The following is a 21,947-nucleotide window of genomic DNA, read 5'->3' on the forward strand; positions in this document are numbered from 1 at the left end:
TGTACCCTGCAGTACATACAGGTGAGCAGTAATGTATCTCTTATAGAAAGTATGTAATGACAAGTCCTAAACATTGTTTCCTGCAGTACATACAGGTGAGCAGTAATGTATCTCTTATAGAAAGTATGTAATGACAAGTCCTAAACATTGTACCCTGCAGTACATACAGGTGAGCAGTAATGTATCTCTTATAGAAAGTATGTAATGACAAGTCCTAAACATTGTTTCCTGCAGTACATACAGGTGAGCAGTAATGTATCTCTTATAGAAAGTATGTAATGACAAGTCCTAAACATTGTACCCTGCAGTACATACAGGTGAGCAGCAATGCATCTCTTATAGAAAGTATGTAATGACAAGTCTTAAACATTGTACCCTGCAGTACATACAGGTGAGCAGTAATGTATCTCTTATAGAAAGTATGTAATGACAAGTCTTAAACATTGTACCCTGCAGTACATACAGGTGAGCAGTAATGTATCTCTTATAGAAAGTATGTAATGACAAGTCCTAAACATTGTACCATGCAGTACATACAGGTGAGCAGTAATGTATCTCTTATAGAAAGTATGTAATGACAAGTCTTAAACATTGTACCCTGCAGTACATACATGTGAGCAGTAATGTATCTCTTATAGAAAGTATGTAATGACAAGTCCTAAACATTGTACCCTGCAGTACATACAGGTGAGCAGCAATGTATCTCTTATAGAAAGTATGTAATGACAAGTCCTAAACATTCTACCCTAAGGGGCATATTTAACAATGTGTGAGCGGACATGATATGAAGTAGCGTATCATGCCCACCGCACATCGATAAATGCCAACAGCATATGCTGCAGATTTGCGGCCAATAGGCTGCTAGCAGGGGGTGTCAATCAACCCGATCGCATTTGTTCGGGTTGATTTCAGTCCGCAGCCTCAGAGCAGGCGGACAGGTAATGGAGTAGCGGTCCATACAGAGCTTGATAAATATGCCCCTAAGATTCTCCTATAATATAAATTTGACCTCATGCAGACGTTAGAAACATCTATATAATGTTAGTTCAGCTCTTATAGCATTGAGAGGAACTGAGTGATTCTACTTCTTGCCTATGAGCATAGATTCAATAAAACCTATAGCTGATAGTTTATAAGGTCACAAAATCCACTTTTTTAATTTCATGATTCAGATAAGTATACAATTAAAAATGTTTTTAATTTAATTTGTATTATTAAATTTGCTTTGGTTTCATGTTATTCTTTGTTGAAGAGCATATCTAGGTAGGTAGGGTGCCCATTTCTCTATCATTATATGGCAGCAGTTTTTGCAAGACAACTAAATGGCTTAAGTGTTTGCACAATATATAACATTGTTAAAATAATTATTTCTAAACTGCTGCCATATAATGGTACAGACACATGCACGCCCCTGAGCCAACCTACTTGCTCTTCAACAAAAGAGAGAGCACTTTTCAGCAGCTCTGTGCAATATATTTCTTTACCACTGTAGGACTCATAGCAAACTGTTGTGTGTACAGAAACATCTAATGCTAATGTTTCATGTAAGAGACGTCTTTAGTAGCAAGAATACTGGATATTAGATATATTTGCATAGAAATCATGCTGTGTGCTCAATACTTCACTTAGAAATGCTTGTGGGTCCTGAGAATCATCATTGCTGATTACGTTATGTTTATTTTGCAGAACCACCTATAAAGTAGCCTACAGACAGGTCCCTAAGAGAACGCATTTTCCCCTTTACACGTGTTGCCCAGGATGGAGGAGGCTGGAAACGCACACGCACAGTTGTAACAAAGGTACTGACCACACGCCGCTCTGCAGCTTAACTGAATATCGGTTTAAACACAAAGGCCATATATTAAATCCTTCTCTAGAACATTCAAAAGGACATTAAACACCTTGAGATTTTAGTTTAAACTTCTTAGTTATGTCTAATGCATGCTGGGTACCTGTTCAAGCCTTGGTATTGCATTCTGTAATGTCAGGTACCCATTTAAGCCTTAGCGTTGCATTCTGTAATGTCAGGTACCCATTTAAGTCTTGGCATTGCATTCTGTAATGTCAGGTACCCATTTAAGTCTTGGCATTGCATTCTGTAATGTCAGGTACCCATTTAAGTCTTGGCATTGCATTCTGTAATGTCAGGTACCCATTTAAGTCTTGGCATTGCATTCTGTAATGTCAGGTACCCATTTAAGTCTTGGCATTGCATTCTGTAATGTCAGGTACCCATTTAAGCCTTGGCATTGCATTCTGTAATGTCAGGTACCCATTTAAGCCTTGGCATTGCATTCTGTAATGTCAGGTACCCATTTAAGCCTTGGCATTGCATTCTGTAATGTCAGGTACCCATTTAAGCCTTGGTATTGCATTCTGTAATGTCAGGTACCCATTTAAGCCTTGGCATTGCATTCTGTAATGTCAGGTACCCATTTAAGCCTTGGTATTGCATTCTGTAATGTCAGGCACCCATTGAAGTCTTGGCATTGCATTCTGTAATGTCAGGTACCCATTTAAGTCTTGGCATTGCATTCTGTAATGTCAGGTACCCATTTAAGCCTTGGCATTGCATTCTGTAATGTCAGGTACCCATTTAAGCCTTGGCATTGCATTCTGTAATGTCAGGTACCCATTTAAGCCTTGGCATTGCATTCTGTAATGTCAGGTACCCATTTAAGCCTTGGCATTGCATTCTGTAATGTCAGGTACCCATTTAAGCCTTGGCATTGCATTCTGTAATGTCAGGTACCCATTTAAGCCTTGGTATTGCATTCTGTAATGTCAGGCACCCATTGAAGTCTTGGCATTGCATTCTGTAATGTCAGGTACCCATTGAAGTCTTGGCATTGCATTCTGTAATGTCAGGCACCCATTGAAGTCTTGGCATTGCATTCTGTAATGTCAGGTACCCATTGAAGTATTGGCATTGCATTCTGTAATGTCAGGTACCCATTTAAGCCTTGGCATTGCATTCTGTAATGTCAGGTACCCATTTAAGCCTTGGCGTTGCATTCTGTAATGTCAGGTACCCATTGAAGTCTTGGCGTTGCATTCTGTAATGTCAGGTACCCATTTAAGCCTTGGCATTGCATTCTGTAATGTCAGGAACCCATTGAAGTCTTGGCATTGCATTCTGTAATGTCAGGTACCTACTTAAGCCTTGGCATTGCATTCTGTAATGTCAGGTACCCATTTAAGCCTTGGCGTTGCATTCTGTAATGTCAGGTACCCATTGAAGTCTTGGCGTTGCATTCTGTAATGTCAGGTACCCATTGAAGTCTTGGCGTTGCATTCTGTAATGTCAGGTACCCATTTAAGCCTTGGTATTGCATTCTGTAATGTCAGGCACCCATTGAAGTCTTGGCATTGCATTCTGTAATGTCAGGTACCCATTGAAGTCTTGGCGTTGCATTCTGTAATGTCAGGTACCCATTTAAGCCTTGGCATTGCATTCTGTAATGTCAGGAACCCATTGAAGTCTTGGCATTGCATTCTGTAATGTCAGGTAGCTACTTAAGCCTTGGCATTGCATTCTGTAATGTCAGGTACCCATTTAAGCCTTGGCGTTGCATTCTGTAATGTCAGGTACCCATTGAAGTCTTGGCGTTGCATTCTGTAATGTCAGGTACCCATTGAAGTCTTGGCGTTGCATTCTGTAATGTCAGGTACCCATTGAAGTCTTGGCGTTGCATTCTGTAATGTCAGGTACCCATTGAAGTCTTGGCATTGCATTATCTAATGTCAGGTACCCATTGAAGTCTTGGCATTGCATTCTGTAATGTCAGGTACCCATTTAAGCCTTGGCGTTGCATTCTGTAATGTCAGGTACCCATTGAAGTCTTGGCATTGCATTCTGTAATGTCAGGTACCCATTTAAGCCTTGGCGTTGCATTCTGTAATGTCAGGTACCCATTTAAGCCTTGGCATTGTATTCTGTAATGTCAGGTACCCATTGAAGTCTTGGCGTTGCATTCTGTAATGTCAGGTACCCATTGAAGTCTTGGCGTTGCATTCTGTAATGTCAGGTACCCATTGAAGTCTTGGCGTTGCATTCTGTAATGTCAGGTACCCATTTAAGCCTTGGCGTTGCATTCTGTAATGTCAGGTACCCATTTAAGCCTTGGCGTTGCATTCTGTAATGTCAGGTACCCATTTAAGCATTGGTATTGCAATATGTAATGTCAGGTACCCATTGAAGTCTTGGCGTTGCATTCTGTAATGTCAGGTACCCATTGAAGTCTTGGCATTGCATTCTGTAATGTCAGGTACCCATTGAAGTCTTGGCATTGCATTCTGTAATGTCAGGTACCCATTTAAGCCTTGGTATTGCATTCTGTAATGTCAGGTACCCATTTAAGCCTTGGCATTGCATTCTGTAATGTCAGGTACCCATTTAAGCCTTGGCGTTGCATTCTGTAATGTCAGGTACCCATTTAAGCCTTGGCATTGCATTCTGTAATGTCAGGTACCCATTTAAGCCTTGGCATTGCATTCTGTAATGTCAGGTACCCATTGAAGTCTTGGCATTGCATTCTGTAATGTCAGGTACCCATTGAAGTCTTGGCATTGCATTCTGTAATGTCAGGTACCCATTGAAGTCTTGGCGTTGCATTCTGTAATGTCAGGTACCCATTGAAGTCTTGGCATTGCATTCTGTAATGTCAGGTACCCATTGAAGTCTTGGCATTGCATTCTGTAATGTCAGGTACCCATTGAAGTCTTGGCGTTGCATTCTGTAATGTCAGGTACCCATTGAAGTCTTGGCGTTGCATTCTGTAATGTCAGGTACCCATTGAAGTCTTGGCATTGCATTTTCTAATGCAAGGTACCTGTTGAAGCCTTGGCATTGTGTGCACTAATGCTGGGTAAATATAGATCCTTGGCATTGTGTGCACTAATGCTGGGTACATATAGATCCTTGGCATTGTGTGCACTAATGCTGGGTACATATAAATCCTTGGCATTGTGTGCACTAATGCTGGGTACATATAGATCCTTGGCATTGTGTGCACTAATGCTGGGTAAATATAGATCCTTGGCATTGTGTGCACTAATGCTGGGTAAATATAGATCCTTGGCATTGTGTGCACTAATGCTGGGTACATATAGATCCTTGGCATTGTGTGCACTAATGCTGGGTAAATATAGATCCTTGGCATTGTGTGCACTAATGCTGGGTACATATAAATCCTTGGCATTGTGTGCACTAATGCTGGGTAAATATAGATCCTTGGCATTGTGTGCACTAATGCTGGGTACATATAGATCCTTGGCATTGTGTGCACTAATGCTGGGTACATTTAAATCCTTGGCATTGTGTGCACTAATGCTGGGTACATTTAAATCCTTGGCATTGTGTGCACTAATGCTGGGTACATATAGATCCTTGGCATTGTGTGTACTAATGCTGGGTACATTTAAATCCTTGGCATTGTGTGTACTAATGCTGGGTACATATATATCCATGGCATTGTGTGCACTAATGCTGGGTACATATAGATCCTTGGCATTGTGTGTGCTAATGCTGGGTACATATAGATCCTTGGCATTGTGTGTACTAATGCTGGGTACATTTAAATCCTTGGCATTGTGTGCACTAATGCTGGGTACATATATATCCATGGCATTGTGTGCACTAATGCTGGGTACATATAGATCCATGGCATTGTGTGCACTAATGCTGGGTACATTTAAATCCTTGGCATTGTGTGCACTAATGCTGGGTACATTTAAATCCATGGCATTGTGTGCACTAATGCTGGGTACATATAGATCCATGGCATTGTGTGCACTAATGCTGGGTACATATAGATCCTTGGCATTGTGTGCACTAATGCTGGGTACATATAGATCCTTGGCATTGTGTGCACTAATGCTGGGTACATATAGATCCTTGGCATTGTGTGCACTAATGCTGGGTACATATAGATCCATGGCATTGTGTGCACTAATGCTGGGTACATATAAATCCTTGGCATTGTGTGCACTAATGCTGGGTACATATAGATCCTTGGCATTGTGTGCACTAATGCTGGGTACATTTAAATCCTTGGCATTGCATGGTCAAGTGCTGGGTACCCTTCAAGCTTAAGCATAGCATGCTCTATTGCCTTATAGCTAGTTCAGCCGCCTGTCCCCTTGAGGCTAATAAGCTGAGAACATAATGTTGGATAAAGATAACTATATTTATCAGCCACTATTCTGTTCCTAGATGTGCACTAAGCAGTATATAAATACAACTGTAATTGTATTGTTTATTCCCAATGCTGCGGTTCTTTAAACGTTATAGACATAAAATCCGACATAAATGCTGCACCAGTAGGATCTCAGCACACAGAATTATCTTCTCATCATCCCCTCACACAGACCCACACAATAAAACACAATACCTGTCTGGCCCGGAAATAGATGATATATTCCTAACTGTAAAAAGCTTTGCTGTGCGATTATTATCCCCTGTAAATGTCATTAAACCAGCTGTGCTACATTAGAGGAAGCCCTAACCTGACCTGTGATTGGACAGACAGATATAGACAGCATTTTCTCAGGACAATTTAGTTACCGTATTATTAAGTGCAGCTTGTACAAATAATATGCTTCTTATTCCCATTTGTACTCACACAAGAGGTCTGTACTACTGTTGTACTTGTTTGGTTATCAAATTACCAATAGGACAAAAATATCTGCAGGAAACTGAAAATATCCCATTCTCCTCAAATGAGCATATGTATGTAGGGTATTGCAGTATTTCAAATGTCTGTTTTAGTGCACAAAGGCCTGCACAGAGGCCCTTATCCTCCTGTCATTGTCTCACCTGATGTGTTCCTCCTAGTAGTGCATTGCTGCTCTGAAGCTCACTTTATCTATGTATTTAACCCCTTTACTAAAGCATATTTGCCTTTGTATGTTCCTTTAAAGGGACATAAAACCAAAAATGTTTCTTTCATGATTCAGATAGAACATAACATTTAAACAACTATCCAATGTACTTCTATTATCAAATTGTCTTCATTGTTTTGCTATCCTTTGTTAAAAAGCAGCAATGTAAGATCAGAAGTGTGCAGTATTATATGGCAGCAGTTTGCAACAATTTAATACATCAGCAAGAGCACTAGGCGGCAGCACTGTTTACTGTCATGTAGAGCTCCAACGCGCAAACTACTATCTAGATAACTCTTCAACAAAGAATAACATGAGAACTAAATTTGATATTAGAAGTAAATTGGGATCTTTTTTTAAACTGTATTCTCTATCTGAATCATGAAATAAAAATTGTGGGTTTCATGTCCCTTTAAGTAAAATGTTAGAAATCTCTGGGCAATATATAAAAAAGGCACTCCCACCCCCACCACAAATAATTGTAAATAAATAGTTATGAATTTATTTTTTCCCTGTGCACAATTTATTGTATAATTGTATCCTCTGATATTTTGATTGTATTTTATAAAGTGTTGCAGAACAGGTTATCGGTACCACAAGTTAACAATTTGAGCAGCTACCTAGAATAGCGAGGAACCAGACCAGAAACGTATTTATATAAATAAAACAAGAATTTGTAGTCAGTGATAAAATTGTAGGAGTTTTGGCTCCTTCCTGTTGTCAGACTGATCCTGTTCTCACAAGGAATATCCTGTATTATGGGATTTAGTTTCATGCTGTTAGAAAGAAGTGAAAAACATTAAAATGCCCCACCAGAAGCAGCTGATTATATCACAGGAATGTGCTTTTGTTATTAGGGATTTTTACAAATAAATGTCACTTAAATGATTGTCCTGATGACAGAGTGAGAAATAGGGGCATGACCCCATGTTAGTAAAAAATGGGAATTTCATGCCCCACACATGTTTTTAATAGGCGTTACTGGTAACTGCTGCTAACTTTCTCTTTTCTAGTGTCTTGTCTATTACCGTGTCAGAACGGGGGTGTCTGCTTAGGTATCAACAAATGCCAGTGCCCCGCGGGCTGGAGCGGAAATTACTGCCAAACAGGTAGCTACAGTCATATATCATTTAAAAGCTAATTTATTATATACGGAACTCAGCTTGTCTAGTATGTGTGATTGAGATATATATATATATATATATAGGCTGACCATACTGTCGCTTTAAGAAGGGACACATATGAGAAATACATATGTCAGGGTTCTTATACAAAACATTTCTTTAAACACCCCTGAAAACAGCCCTGACGTGTATTTTTCATATGTGTCCCTTTTTAAAGCGGCAATATGGTCACTATATATATATATATATATATATATATATATATATATATAGTTACTGTATATATAATGGTCCCACACCTTCAGTTTTCAGTATTGATATAAAGTGTTGTATTAGAATTTACATACTTAATACAGATTTCCCAAAAAAGTTAAATATCAAATGTAACATTTTTAATGTTCAAATGCAAAATTCAGATATTCATAGGTGATAAAAAAATATTAAGTGTATTTTCAACAGTATTTATCTTAGAAGTCTCATCAGTAATGTGACGTCCCTCCAGGAAATTTAGAAAGGCAAATTTTAGCAAATCTGTGCAGATTCTGGCTTTGAATAAAGACACAGACATTACAATATAATGCTAAACGCCCCAAAGATTGTATGTGATTTCTTTCTATGACAAGAGCCACCAATCAGCAGCTGCCCCCCAGTAGTGCATTGTTGCTGCTGAGCATATGTACATATACTCTTTGACAAAGGATACCAAAAGAACAAAGCAAATTAGACAATAGACGCAAATTGAAAGGTTGTTTAATATGTCATTCTCTATCTAAATCCTGAAAGTGTAATCTTTACTTTACCGTTGCTTTAAATAACCATGAGAACCCCAGCTGGTCAATATAGTGCAATACACAAGCATTTGTTTTGTATAACGGCCTCTGGTGAATTTGCTTGCAGATGTGGATGAGTGCAGCAGCGGAGGTCATCAGTGCCCCCAGAGCTGCATAAACACTGCAGGAAGCTTCAGGTGTGAGTGCCAAGAGGGCTTCCAGGTCTCGCAGGGGGGGAAGAATTGTCTTAGAAAGCAAAAGCCAGCAGAAGCCGAGTCTCCTCACGTCAATGCATCAGTTAATGAAGCAGGTAAGTGCACACTCCTTCTGGATACGGTCTAGCGCCACCCTGTGGTCACATTAGTGATGTACAACCTACAGCCAAACCAATAGTGCTGCAGTTATTTGCTTCTTATTAATGATGAAACTGCTGCACACTCCTTCTGGATACGGTCTAGCGCCACCCTGTGGTCACATTAGTGATGTACAACCTACAGCCAAACCAATAGTGCTGCAGTTATTTGCTTCTTATTAATGATGAAACTGCTGCACACTCCTTCTGGATACGGTCTAGCGCCTCCCTGTGGTCACATTAGTGATGTACAACTTACAGCCAAACCAATAGTGCTGTATATTATTTGCTTCTTATTAATGATGAAACTGCTGCACACTCCTTCTGGATACGGTCTAGCGCCACCCTGTGGTCACATTAGTGATGTACAACCTACAGCCAAACCAATAGTGCTGTATGTTATTTGCTTCTTATTAATGATGAAACTGCTGCAGACTCCTATACGGTCTAGTGCCACCCTGTGGTCACATTAGTGATGTACAACCTACAGCCAAACCAATAGTGCTGCAGTTATTTGCTTCTTATTAATGATGAAACTGCTGCACACTCCTTCTGGATACGGTCTAGTGCCACCCTGTGGTCACATTAGTGATGTACAACTTACAGCCAAACCAATAGTGCTGCAGTTATTTGCTTCTTATTAATGATGAAACTGCTGCACACTCCTTCTGGATACGGTCTAGCGCCTCCCTGTGGTCACATTAGTGATGTACAACTTACAGCCAAACCAATAGTGCTGTATATTATTTGCTTCTTATTAATGATGAAACTGCTGCACACTCCTTCTGGATACGGTCTAGCGCCTCCCTGTGGTCACATTAGTGATGAACAACTTACAGCCAAACCAATAGTGCTGTATGTTATTTGCTTCTTATTAATGATGAAACTGCTGCAGACTCCTATACGGTCTAGTGCCACCCTGTGGTCACATTAGTGATGTACAACCTACAGCCAAACCAATAGTGCTGCATGTTATTTGCTTCTTATTAATGATGAAACTGCTGCACACTCCTTCTGGATACGATCTAGCGCCACCCTGTGGTCACATTAGTGATGTACAACTTACAGCAAAACCAATAGTGCTGCATGTTATTTGCTTCTTATTAATGATGAAACTGCTGCACACTCCTTCTGGATACGATCTAGCGCCATCCTGTGGTCACATTAGTGATGTACAACCTACAGCCAAACCAATAGTGCTGCATGTTATTTGCTTCTTATTAATGATGAAACTGCTGCACACTCCTTCTGGATACGATCTAGCGCCACCCTGTGGTCACATTAGTGATGTACAACTTACAGCCAAACTAATAGTGCTGCATATTATTTGCTTCTTATTAAATGATGAAACTGCTGCACAATCCTTCTGGATACAGTCTAGCGCCTCCCTGTGGTCACATTAGTGATGTACAACATACAGCCAAACCAATAGTGCTGCATGTTATTTGCTTCGTATTAAATGATGAAACTGCTGCAGACTCCTATACGGTCTAGCGCCACCCTGTGGTCACATTAGTGATGTACAACTTACAGCAAAACCAATAGTGCTGCATGTCATTTGCTTCGTATTAATGATGAAACTGCTGCACACTCCTTCTGGATACGGTCTAGCGCCACCCTGTGGTCACATTAGTGATGTACAACTTACAGCCAAACCAATAGTGCTGCATGTTATTTGCTTCTTATTAATGATGAAACTGCTGCAGACTCCTATACGGTCTAGCGCCTCCCTGTGGTCACATTAGTGATGTACAACCTACAGCCAAACCAATAGTGCTGCATGTTATTTGCTTCTTATTAACCTTTAAACGTTGTTATGCTGTTCTATTCCGTCATAATTACATTGGGCTTTAGTGCCGTTATGACGAAATAGAACGTCATAAGCGATGTAGACAAATTAACCCTGTCATCAATGGGTTAAATGATGAAACTGCTGCAGACTTCAAGTAAAACTGTGTATTAACACTTGTACTGAACCATTTACTTAAAGGGACACTGAACCCAACATTTTTCTTTCATGATTCAGGTAGAGAATACAATTTTAAACAACATTCCAATTTACTTCTATTATCTAATTTGCTTCATTCTTTAGATATCCTTTGTTGGAGATATAGCAATGCACAAGGGTGAGCCAATCACACGAGGCATCTATGTGCAGCCACCAATCAGCAGCTTCTGAGCCTATCTAGATATGCTTTTTGGCAAAGGATATCAAGAGAATAAAGCAAATTAGATAATAGAAGTAAGTTAGAAAGTTGTTTAAAGTTGCTGCTTTGTCTGAATCTTGAAAGACAAAATGTGGGTTTCACGTCCCTTTAAGTCAATTCTTGCTCCCAAACATTATGTAGATAATGAATACTTCCGGAATGCACAGTAATTTAGTACACAGCTGTTACATTGTAGTTTAAATTCTTGTTTAAACCCCTACATTTTCTTTCATGATTTGGATATTTTCAAACAACTTTCCAATTTTACTTCTGTTATCAAATTTGCTTCATTCTCTTGTTATCTTTTGCTGAAGGAACAGCATTGCACTACTGGCAGCTAGCTGAACACATTAGTTAGCCAATCACAGGAGACAAATGTGTGCAGGCACCAATCTCGCTCCCACTAGTGTGGGATATGTGCATATTATTTTTCAACAAGGGATACCAAGAGAACAAAGCACATTTGAAAATGAAAGTGATATTAAAAGTGTCTTAAAATGACTCGCTCTGTCTGAATCAGGCAAGTTTAATTTTGACTTTCCTATCCCTTTAAGGGCATCACCACCTGCAGATCTCACTGCTGGTTACAAGCACTTTGGTACAGGAGACAAGTTATAGACTGTATATCCTTATGTGCATGTGTGTCTGTGTATTTATACAGGTGTATATGAATATATACTGTATGTATGCAGATAGATAGAATTAGATACCGATCAATAGATACTGATAGAGAGTTACAAATAGATAGATACAGATATATAGATACAAATAAATCGAAAGATAGTGATACACAGTAATAGATATACAGTAGATAGATGATAGATAGATTATAGATAGATAGATAATTAGATAGATAAATGTTACAAGTAATTTTACTTCTGTATCCATAAATATGATACATGAAGAATAACAGGTATATAACTTATCTGTTTTAGTCTGTTAGAAACCTACGTGTTTGGGGAAAGAAATCCGTTGCCTAATTACACAAAGTATTAATATTCAGTTTAGCTGTGTAGCTCTTTATAATACACTTTATAATTACACTTAATACACAACAAGTCGTTTATTTTTCTGTGGCTAAAGGTAAAGAAACACAATTAACAAAACTAAATAGAAAATTGTCATTTGCAGAGAACTGAGACACATTTTGCCGCTGTCATTTCTACATTTGTTATTGTAGGATTTTCTCTCTCCTTATTTATAGCTATTTTACTTATGATCATAATAAATTATAATAAAGATGGCCCAGTACGTAAGAGCTGTTAGTTTGGGGTTTAATTACCAGAGGACGGTTCTGGCACATTAACTCTGTTCTTTTACCTGCAAGCAGCAAGTCATAAGCTGTACAAGACAGAAGCAGAAGGCTGAGATTTTCTTCCCTGGGGTGAGGGGGATTTTCAGATTTGGTCTAACAAGCTGGAACAGACTTTTTCTGCTGCCAGTTTTTCAGTTCTAGACTCTTTATACCCTGGTCCCAGTTCCCTGGAATAACAACAAAATGTATCAGACTGTGCGTTTGTTTTGTACCCTATCTTGTGGTTATTTTGAGGACTATGCACCCCCATTCATTACTGTAGACCCCCATCTGAATTTGCTATGTAGTGTCTGATTTACATGCCTGTTGCTCTGTGCAGGGTTAAACAAGATAGAATAAAATAAAATAGAATAAAGGTGACAGTGGACAATACAATATATGGTCTCCTCATTTACCCCCTACACACTTCATATTTAGTTTTGTGGTCACATTCTTCAACCTCAATGTGTTTACAGAACCGCTCCTGACTATTGTTATCACTATAATTCATCAGATTCTGAAACATGTGCAGCTACTCCCAGTTGTGCAGCCCTGCGTATAAGTCCTGCAGAAATAGTGATGGCTGAGCTGCTTGTGTTGTCTCACATAAAACCTAATTAAACTGTTTAGATCACTGAGAGCTGTTAGTTCTATGAAGAGGATGTAACAAGTCTGATTTGGTTTAGCAGTTTTTTGTTTTTATTCTCTGGTGAAGCATTTTTTGGAGGAGCAGAGGGTACGTGAACGGTTGGTGTCTGTGCATTATTACTTTTGGTACGCGCTGTGACACATCAAACTCGTACCGTGAGTAATAATGCGCAGCTGCTGACGCCTTCGTCAGACACAAGGACTCATGGTACCAGTATTTATGTACTGTTTTATTTTAAATGTATAGCATCAACTTTATTTTCTAAAAAGTTTCTTTTTGGCTACAATGTGTTAATATATATATATATATATATACCGGTATATATATTTATATATGTTGCGGATAAAGTAAGAAATTGGGTAATCCTAGCATTACTTGTGTAAACCTGACATTACCCAAGCGGCTGTGGGTAAAGCCCGATGTAATGTAATTCCCCCATCTACACTAATTTTTTTGCCTCTGCCTAAGGGGTCAAGGAAGGCGCCCCCCTACCGATCCTCTGGCATCCACCCCAAGTCAACCTTGGGGAATGAGGTTTACATGGTGGAGACAAAAAACGATAGTGAAGATGTGTGAATTATAGTGCATCATATATATGTTTGATGCGTTGACTCGATGCACTCTGAGAAGATTTATCATGTTACATCAGGCTTTACCCACAGCCGTTTGGGTAATGTTAGGTTTACCCAGGTAATGCTAGGATTACCCAATTTCTTACTTTACCCACAACATATATATATTTATAAAATCCAAATTGACTTTGTTCTTTTGGTATCCTTTGTGGAAAAGAATATGTACATATCCTACATTACATGGCGCTAGCTGCTGATGGGTGGCTGTACACATATGCTTCTTGTCATTGGCTCACCAGATGCGCTCAGCTAGCTCCTAGTACTGTACTGCTAAAATCATAAGGTTATATACAAGTAATAGTGCAGTCATAAAGTGTTCTAACACTTTAGAGCATTTACTTTTCTATCCTTTTAATTTCTGCAAATAAAATAAACACACAGCTAAAATCTTGCTAGGGAGACAGAACACACTGAAGATCATGAGCATGGTGCATCTGTTGAGCCAGTAAAGAGTGACATATGCAAGTAGCAGTTACTCACTGCTTGGTTTCTGCTTAGCTGCTGTAATGTGACTTTAGTTATGTGTTACCCTAGAATTTAAGCCAGGGCAGAGTCAGATCTCTGTCTGTTGTCACTGAGTTACTAACTGGAGCTGTATCTGTGCATTACACATGAGAATACTAGTGACAGCTAAAGGGATACAGACTCACTGGTCAAGATTTTCTGTACTAATCCATAACCTGATCCTATGATGTGCCGCAAATACCAGATCTGTTTGTTATACAGATACATTTGCTCATTCTCTGTGTCACACGTGAGTAATAATCTGTATCACGTTACATAGATGCCTCATGACGGAAGAAAACCCCAGATCTAACATATCTTTTCTCTGCATTAGGTGTTTCACATTCTGTGAAGGAGGACATGCAGGAGCTCAGGAGCAAGATTGATTTGTTAGAGCAGGTAAGTAGATCTTCTTTGCCAATACATATATACACAATATATATTTATATACAGTAAATCCATATATACACATTTTATATATATATATATACACACAATATATATCTATATATAAAGTAAATACATGCAGTATATACACAATATATATTTATATACATTAAATACATATATATATATATATATATATATATATATATATACACGTAAATGTAACATTTCTGTAGGTTACCAAACCATTGTCATTCTGATATCAAATAGACATAAGACGCCTCTTGCTTTTGTGTAAAATAAAATGTTCTTTGTCCCACACTCCCTAGACAGGCAAAAAGGCCAATTCTGGATTTGCAGCATTTACAGATGTTGCTTTTTGGTCTCTCTAGGGAACGTGGTACAAAGCTCAATTTTACACAAAAGTGAGAGGTATTTAATGTTCTCTTACATGTAAAATGAGATTACTAAGCAGTAAAGCTGTTAACTCACACAATGGGATAGTGTGACACATTATTGTGAGTCTATTCTACAGATCACATTATGTAAAAACATGCTCACACTAGGAACGGGGCAAATTACCTTAACACGAGGTAAATCATTAACATTTAGCAAACAAACTTACAAAATGCATTTAAAACAGATTAAACGTTTAAAGGGTTAACAATAATAAAGAATATTCCTTTAAAATCGTACACAAGTTAAACCAAAGTATAAAAATATTCAGATATCAAATGCCCTGTTGGATCATATGCTTAAAGGGACAGTCTACACCAGAATTTTTATTGTTTTAAAAGATAGATAATCCCTTTATTACCCATTCCCCAGTTTTGCATAACCAACACAGTTATATTAATTTACTTTTAACCTCTGTGATTATCTTGTATCTAAGCCTCTGCAAACTGCCCCTTTATTTAAGTTCTTTTGACAGACTTGCAGTTTAGCCAATCAGTGCCTGCTCCCAGATAACTTCACGTGCACGAGCACAGTGTTATCTATATGAAATACATGAACTAACACCCTCTAGTGGTGAAAAACTGTTAAAATACATTCTAAAAAGAGGTGGCCTTCAAGGTCTAAGAAATTAGCATATGAACCTCCTAGGTTAAGCTTTCAACTAAGAATACCAAGAGAACAAAGCAAAATTGGTGATAAAAGTAAATTGGAAAATTCTTTAAAATGACATGCTCTATCTGAATCATGAAAGTTTATTTTGGCCTAGACTGTCCCTTTAAATATGCTTATTACTTATTTGTCTGTTTAAAGAACAAAACAAAATTGGACTGTAACGTGTGAAACTAATGGTAGAAAATGTAAATCATAGGAACAGATAAATATAGAATCCATCCTGCACTGGTGGAAGCATTTTGTAGATAGCAGTAGATGCCTTTAGGGGGCGCTATTTTTATCATCAGATTATCATTGTCTGCACGTAGCGCTGATAATAAATAATATGTAGGTGAGATAGATGATTTAGTTTTGTATTTGACCTACACAGAAGCTGCAGCTGGTGATTGCGCCGTTTCACAATCTCCTTTCCGCTTCTTCGGAGAACCACGCAGATCCCATCAGTTTACTGACACATTCCTTCCAACAGCTGGACCGGATAGACTCACTAAGTGAGCAGATCTCCTTCTTGGAAGAAAGACTGGAGACGTGTAAGTGTGAATAAGCCTCTCTTAACCGTATGAACCTTTCATCATTATATTAGCAATTTGCTTTATTCTCTTGGTATCTTTGTTGAAGGCGCAACAATGCGCAACTGGTGAGCCAATGACAAGAGCATATATGTGCAGGCACCAATCAGCAGCAAGATCCCAGTAGTAAATCGCTGCCCGTCAGCCTACCTAAGTATGCTTTTCAACAAAGGATACCAAGCAAAAGAAGCAAATTAGATCATAGACGTAAATCGGAAAGTTATTTAAATTTTGATGCTCTGTCCGAATCGTAGAATAAAAAACAGAATTTATGTTTACCTGATAAATTACTTTCTCCAACGGTGTGTCCGGTCCACGGCGTCATCCTTACTTGTGGGATATTCTCTTCCCCAACAGGAAATGGCAAAGAGCCCAGCAAAGCTGGTCACATGATCCCTCCTAGGCTCCGCCTACCCCAGTCATTCGACCGACGTTAAGGAGGAATATTTGCATAGGAGAAACCATATGGTACCGTGGTGACTGTAGTCAAAGAAAATAAATTATCAGACCTGATTAAAAAAACCAGGGCGGGCCGTGGACCGGACACACCGTTGGAGAAAGTAATTTATCAGGTAAACATAAATTCTGTTTTCTCCAACATAGGTGTGTCCGGTCCACGGCGTCATCCTTACTTGTGGGAACCAATACCAAAGCTTTAGGACACGGATGAAGGGAGGGAGCAAATCAGGTCACCTAAATGGAAGGCACCACGGCTTGCAAAACCTTTCTCCCAAAAATAGCCTCAGAAGAAGCAAAAGTATCAAACTTGTAAAATTTGGTAAAAGTGTGCAGTGAAGACCAAGTCGCTGCCCTACATATCTGATCAACAGAAGCCTCGTTCTTGAAGGCCCATGTGGAAGCCACAGCCCTAGTGGAATGAGCTGTGATTCTTTCGGGAGGCTGCCGTCCGGCAGTCTCGTAAGCCAATCTGATGATGCTTTTAATCCAAAAAGAAAGAGAGGTAGAAGTTGCTTTTTGACCTCTCCTTTTACCGGAATAAACAACAAACAAGGAAGATGTTTGTCTAAAATCCTTTGTAGCATCTAAATAGAATTTTAGAGCGCGAACAACATCCAAATTGTGCAACAATCGTTCCTTCTTTGAAACTGGTTTCGGACACAGAGAAGGTACGATAATCTCCTGGTTAATGTTTTTGTTAGAAACAACTTTTGGAAGAAAACCAGGTTTAGTACGTAAAACCACCTTATCTGCATGGAACACCAGATAAGGAGGAGAACACTGCAGAGCAGATAATTCTGAAACTCTTCTAGCAGAAGAAATTGCAACTAAAAACAAAACTTTCCAAGATAATAACTTAATATCAACGGAATGTAAGGGTTCAAACGGAACCCCCTGAAGAACTGAAAGAACCAAATTGAGACTCCAAGGAGGAGTCAAAGGTTTGTAAACAGGCTTAATTCTAACCAGAGCCTGAACAAAGGCTTGAACATCTGGCACAGCTGCCAGCTTTTTGTGAAGTAACACAGACAAGGCAGAAATCTGTCCCTTCAGGGAACTTGCAGATAATCCTTTTTCCAATCCTTCTTGAAGGAAGGATAGAATCCTAGGAATCTTAACCTTGTCCCAAGGGAATCCTTTAGATTCACACCAACAGATATATTTTTTCCAAATTTTGTGGTAAATCTTTCTAGTTACAGGCTTTCTGGCCTGAACAAGAGTATCGATAACAGAATCTGAGAACCCTCGCTTCGATAAGATTAAGCGTTCAATCTCCAAGCAGTCAGCTGGAGTGAAACCAGATTCGGATGTTCGAACGGACCCTGAACAAGAAGGTCTCGTCTCAAAGGTAGCTTCCAAGGTGGAGCCGATGACATATTCACCAGATCTGCATACCAAGTCCTGCGTGGCCACGCAGGAGCTATCAAGATCACCGACGCCCTCTCCTGATTAATCCTGGCTACCAGCCTGGGGATGAGAGGAAACGGCGGGAACACATAAGCTAGTTTGAAGGTCCAAGGTGCTACTAGTGCATCCACTAGAGCCGCCTTGGGATCCCTGGATCTGGACCCGTAGCAAGGAACTTTGAAGTTCTGACGAGAGGCCATCAGATCCATGTCTGGAATGCCCCACAGCTGAGTGACTTGGGCAAAGATTTCCGGATGGAGTTCCCACTCCCCCGGATGCAATGTCTGACGACTCAGAAAATCCGCTTCCCAATTTTCCACTCCTGGGATGTGGATAGCAGACAGGTGGCAGGAGTGAGACTCCGCCCATAGAATGATTTTGGTCACTTCTTCCATCGCTAGGGAACTCCTTGTTCCCCCCTGATGGTTGATGTACGCAACAGTTGTCATGTTGTCTGATTGAAACCGTATGAACGTGGCCCTCGCTAGCTGAGGCCAAGCCTTGAGAGCATTGAATATCGCTCTCAGTTCCAGAATATTTATCGGTAGAAGAGATTCTTCCCGAGACCAAAGACCCTGAGCTTTCAGGGATCCCCAGACCGCGCCCCAGCCCATCAGACTGGCGTCGGTCGTGACAATGACCCACTCTGGTCTGCGGAATGTCATCCCTTGTGACAGGTTGTCCAGGGACAGCCACCAACGGAGTGAGTCTCTGGTCCTCTGATTTACTTGTATCTTCGGAGACAAGTCTGTATAGTCCCCATTCCACTGACTGAGCATGCACAGTTGTAATGGTCTTAGATGAATGCGCGCAAAAGGAACTATGTCCATTGCCGCTACCATCAACCCGATCACTTCCATGCACTGAGCTATGGAAGGAAGAGGAACGGAATGAAGTATCCGACAAGAGTCTAGAAGTTTTGTTTTTCTGGCCTCTGTCAGGAAAATCCTTATTTCTAAGGAGTCTATTATTGTTCCCAAGAAGGGAACCCTTGTTGACGGAGATAGAGAACTCTTTTCCACGTTCACTTTCCATCCGTGAGATCTGAGAAAGGCCAGGACAATGTCCGTGTGAGCCTTTGCTTGAGGAAGGGACGACGCTTGAATCAGAATGTCGTCCAAGTAAGGTACTACAGCAATGCCCCTTGGTCTTAGCACAGCTAGAAGGGACCCTAGTACCTTTGTGAAAATCCTTGGAGCAGTGGCTAATCCGAAAGGAAGCGCCACGAACTGGTAATGTTTGTCCAGGAATGCGAACCTTAGGAACCGATGATGTTCCTTGTGGATAGGAATATGTAGATACGCATCCTTTAAATCCACCGTGGTCATGAATTGACCTTCCTGGATGGAAGGAAGAATAGTTCGAATGGTTTCCATCTTGAACGATGGAACCTTGAGAAACTTGTTTAAGATCTTGAGATCTAAGATTGGTCTGAACGTTCCCTCTTTTTTGGGAACTATGAACAGATTGGAGTAGAACCCCATCCCTTGTTCTCTTAATGGAACAGGATGAATCACTCCCATTTTTAACAGGTCTTCTACACAATGTAAGAATGCCTGTCTTTTTATGTGGTCTGAAGACAACTGAGACCTGTGGAACCTCCCCCTTGGGGGAAGCCCCTTGAATTCCAGAAGATAACCTTGGGAGACTATTTCTAGCGCCCAAGGATCCAGAACATCTCTTGCCCAAGCCTGAGCGAAGAGAGAGAGTCTGCCCCCCACCAGATCCGGTCCCGGATCGGGGGCCAACATTTCATGCTGTCTTGGTAGCAGTGGCAGGTTTCTTGGCCTGCTTTCCCTTGTTCCAGCCTTGCATTGGTCTCCAAGCTGGCTTGGCTTGAGAAGTATTACCCTCTTGCTTAGAGGACGTAGCACTTTGGGTTGGTCCGTTTCTACGAAAGGGACGAAAATTAGGTTTATTTTTTGCCTTGAAAGGCCGATCCTGAGGAATGGCGTGGCCCTTACCCTCAGTGATATCAGAGATAATCTCTTTCAAGTCAGGGCCAAACAGCGTTTTCCCCTTGAAAGGAATGTTAAGTAGCTTGTTCTTGGAAGACGCATCAGCCGACCAAGATTTCAACCAAAGCGCTCTGCGCGCCACAATAGCAAACCCTGAATTCTTAGCCGCTAACCTAGCCAATTGCAAAGTGGCGTCTAGGGTGAAAGAATTAGCCAATTTGAGAGCATTGATTCTGTCCATAATCTCCTCATAAGGAGGAGAATCACTATCGACCGCCTTTATCAGCTCATCGAACCAGAAACATGCGGCTGTAGCGACAGGGACAATGCATGAAATTGGTTGTAGAAGGTAACCCTGCTGAACAAACATTTTCTTAAGCAAACCTTCTAATTTTTTATCCATAGGATCTTTGAAAGCACAACTATCCTCTATGGGTATAGTGGTGCGTTTGTTTAAAGTGGAAACCGCTCCCTCGACCTTGGGGACTGTCTGCCATAAGTCCTTTCTGGGGTCGACCATAGGAAACAATTTTTTAAATATGGGGGGAGGGACGAAAGGAATACCGGGCCTTTCCCATTCTTTATTAACAATGTCCGCCACCCGCTTGGGTATAGGAAAAGCTTCTGGGAGCCCCGGCACCTCTAGGAACTTGTCCATTTTACATAGTTTCTCTGGGATGACCAACTTGTCACAATCATCCAGAGTGGATAATACCTCCTTAAGCAGAATGCGGAGATGTTCCAACTTAAATTTAAATGCAATCACATCAGGTTCAGCTTGTTGAGAAATGTTCCCTGAATCAGTAATTTCTCCCTCAGACAAAACCTCCCTTGCCCCATCAGACTGGGTTAGGGGCCCTTCAGAAATATTATTATCAGCGTCGTCATGCTCTTCAGTATCTAAAACAGAGCAATCGCGCTTACGCTGATAAGTGTTCATTTTGGCTAAAATGTTTTTGACAGAATTATCCATTACAGCCGTTAATTGTTGCATAGTAAGGAGTATTGGCGCGCTAGATGTACTAGGGGCCTCCTGAGTGGGCAAGACTCGTGTAGACGAAGGAGGGAATGATGCAGTACCATGCTTACTCCCCTCACTTGAGGAATCATCTTGGGCATCATTGTCATTGTCACATAAATCACATTTATTTAAATGAATAGGAATTCTGGCTTCCCCACATTCAGAACACAGTCTATCTGGTAGTTCAGACATGTTAAACAGGCATAAACTTGATAACAAAGTACAAAAAACGTTTTAAAATAAAACCGTTACTGTCACTTTAAATTTTAAACTGAACACACTTTATTACTGCAATTGCGAAAAAACATGAAGGAATTGTTCAAAATTCACCAAATTTTCACCACAGTGTCTTAAAGCCTTAAAAGTATTGCACACCAAATTTGGAAGCTTTAACTCTTAAAATAACGGAACCGGAGCCGTTTTGAACTTTAACCCCTTTACAGTCCCTGGTATCTGCTTTGCTGAGACCCAACCAAGCCCAAAGGGGAATACGATACCAAATGACGCCTTCAGAAAGCCTTTTCTAAGTATCAGAGCTCCTCTCACATGCGACTGCATGCCATGCCTCTCAAAAACAAGTGCGCCACACCGGCGCGAAAATGAG

At 40.3% G+C, this 21,947-nt stretch overlaps 1 protein-coding gene across 1 annotated transcript in view; it reads left to right on the plus strand.

Moving 5' to 3' along the window:
- The window catches only part of EGFL7 (EGF like domain multiple 7), a 62,336-nt gene that overhangs the window by 34,000 nt on the left and 6,389 nt on the right, over window positions 1–21,947 (plus strand). The window contains exons 5-9 of the mRNA XM_053695767.1: window positions 1,687–1,799; window positions 7,896–7,991; window positions 8,904–9,086; window positions 14,749–14,813; window positions 16,300–16,459. Coding sequence (XP_053551742.1) covers window positions 1,687–1,799; window positions 7,896–7,991; window positions 8,904–9,086; window positions 14,749–14,813; window positions 16,300–16,459 — 617 coding nt within the window. The remainder of the gene's footprint in view (window positions 1–1,686; window positions 1,800–7,895; window positions 7,992–8,903; window positions 9,087–14,748; window positions 14,814–16,299; window positions 16,460–21,947) is intronic.

Source organism: Bombina bombina, chromosome 12 (assembly GCF_027579735.1).
Source record: "Bombina bombina isolate aBomBom1 chromosome 12, aBomBom1.pri, whole genome shotgun sequence".
NCBI classification, from domain to species: domain Eukaryota; kingdom Metazoa; phylum Chordata; class Amphibia; order Anura; family Bombinatoridae; genus Bombina; species Bombina bombina.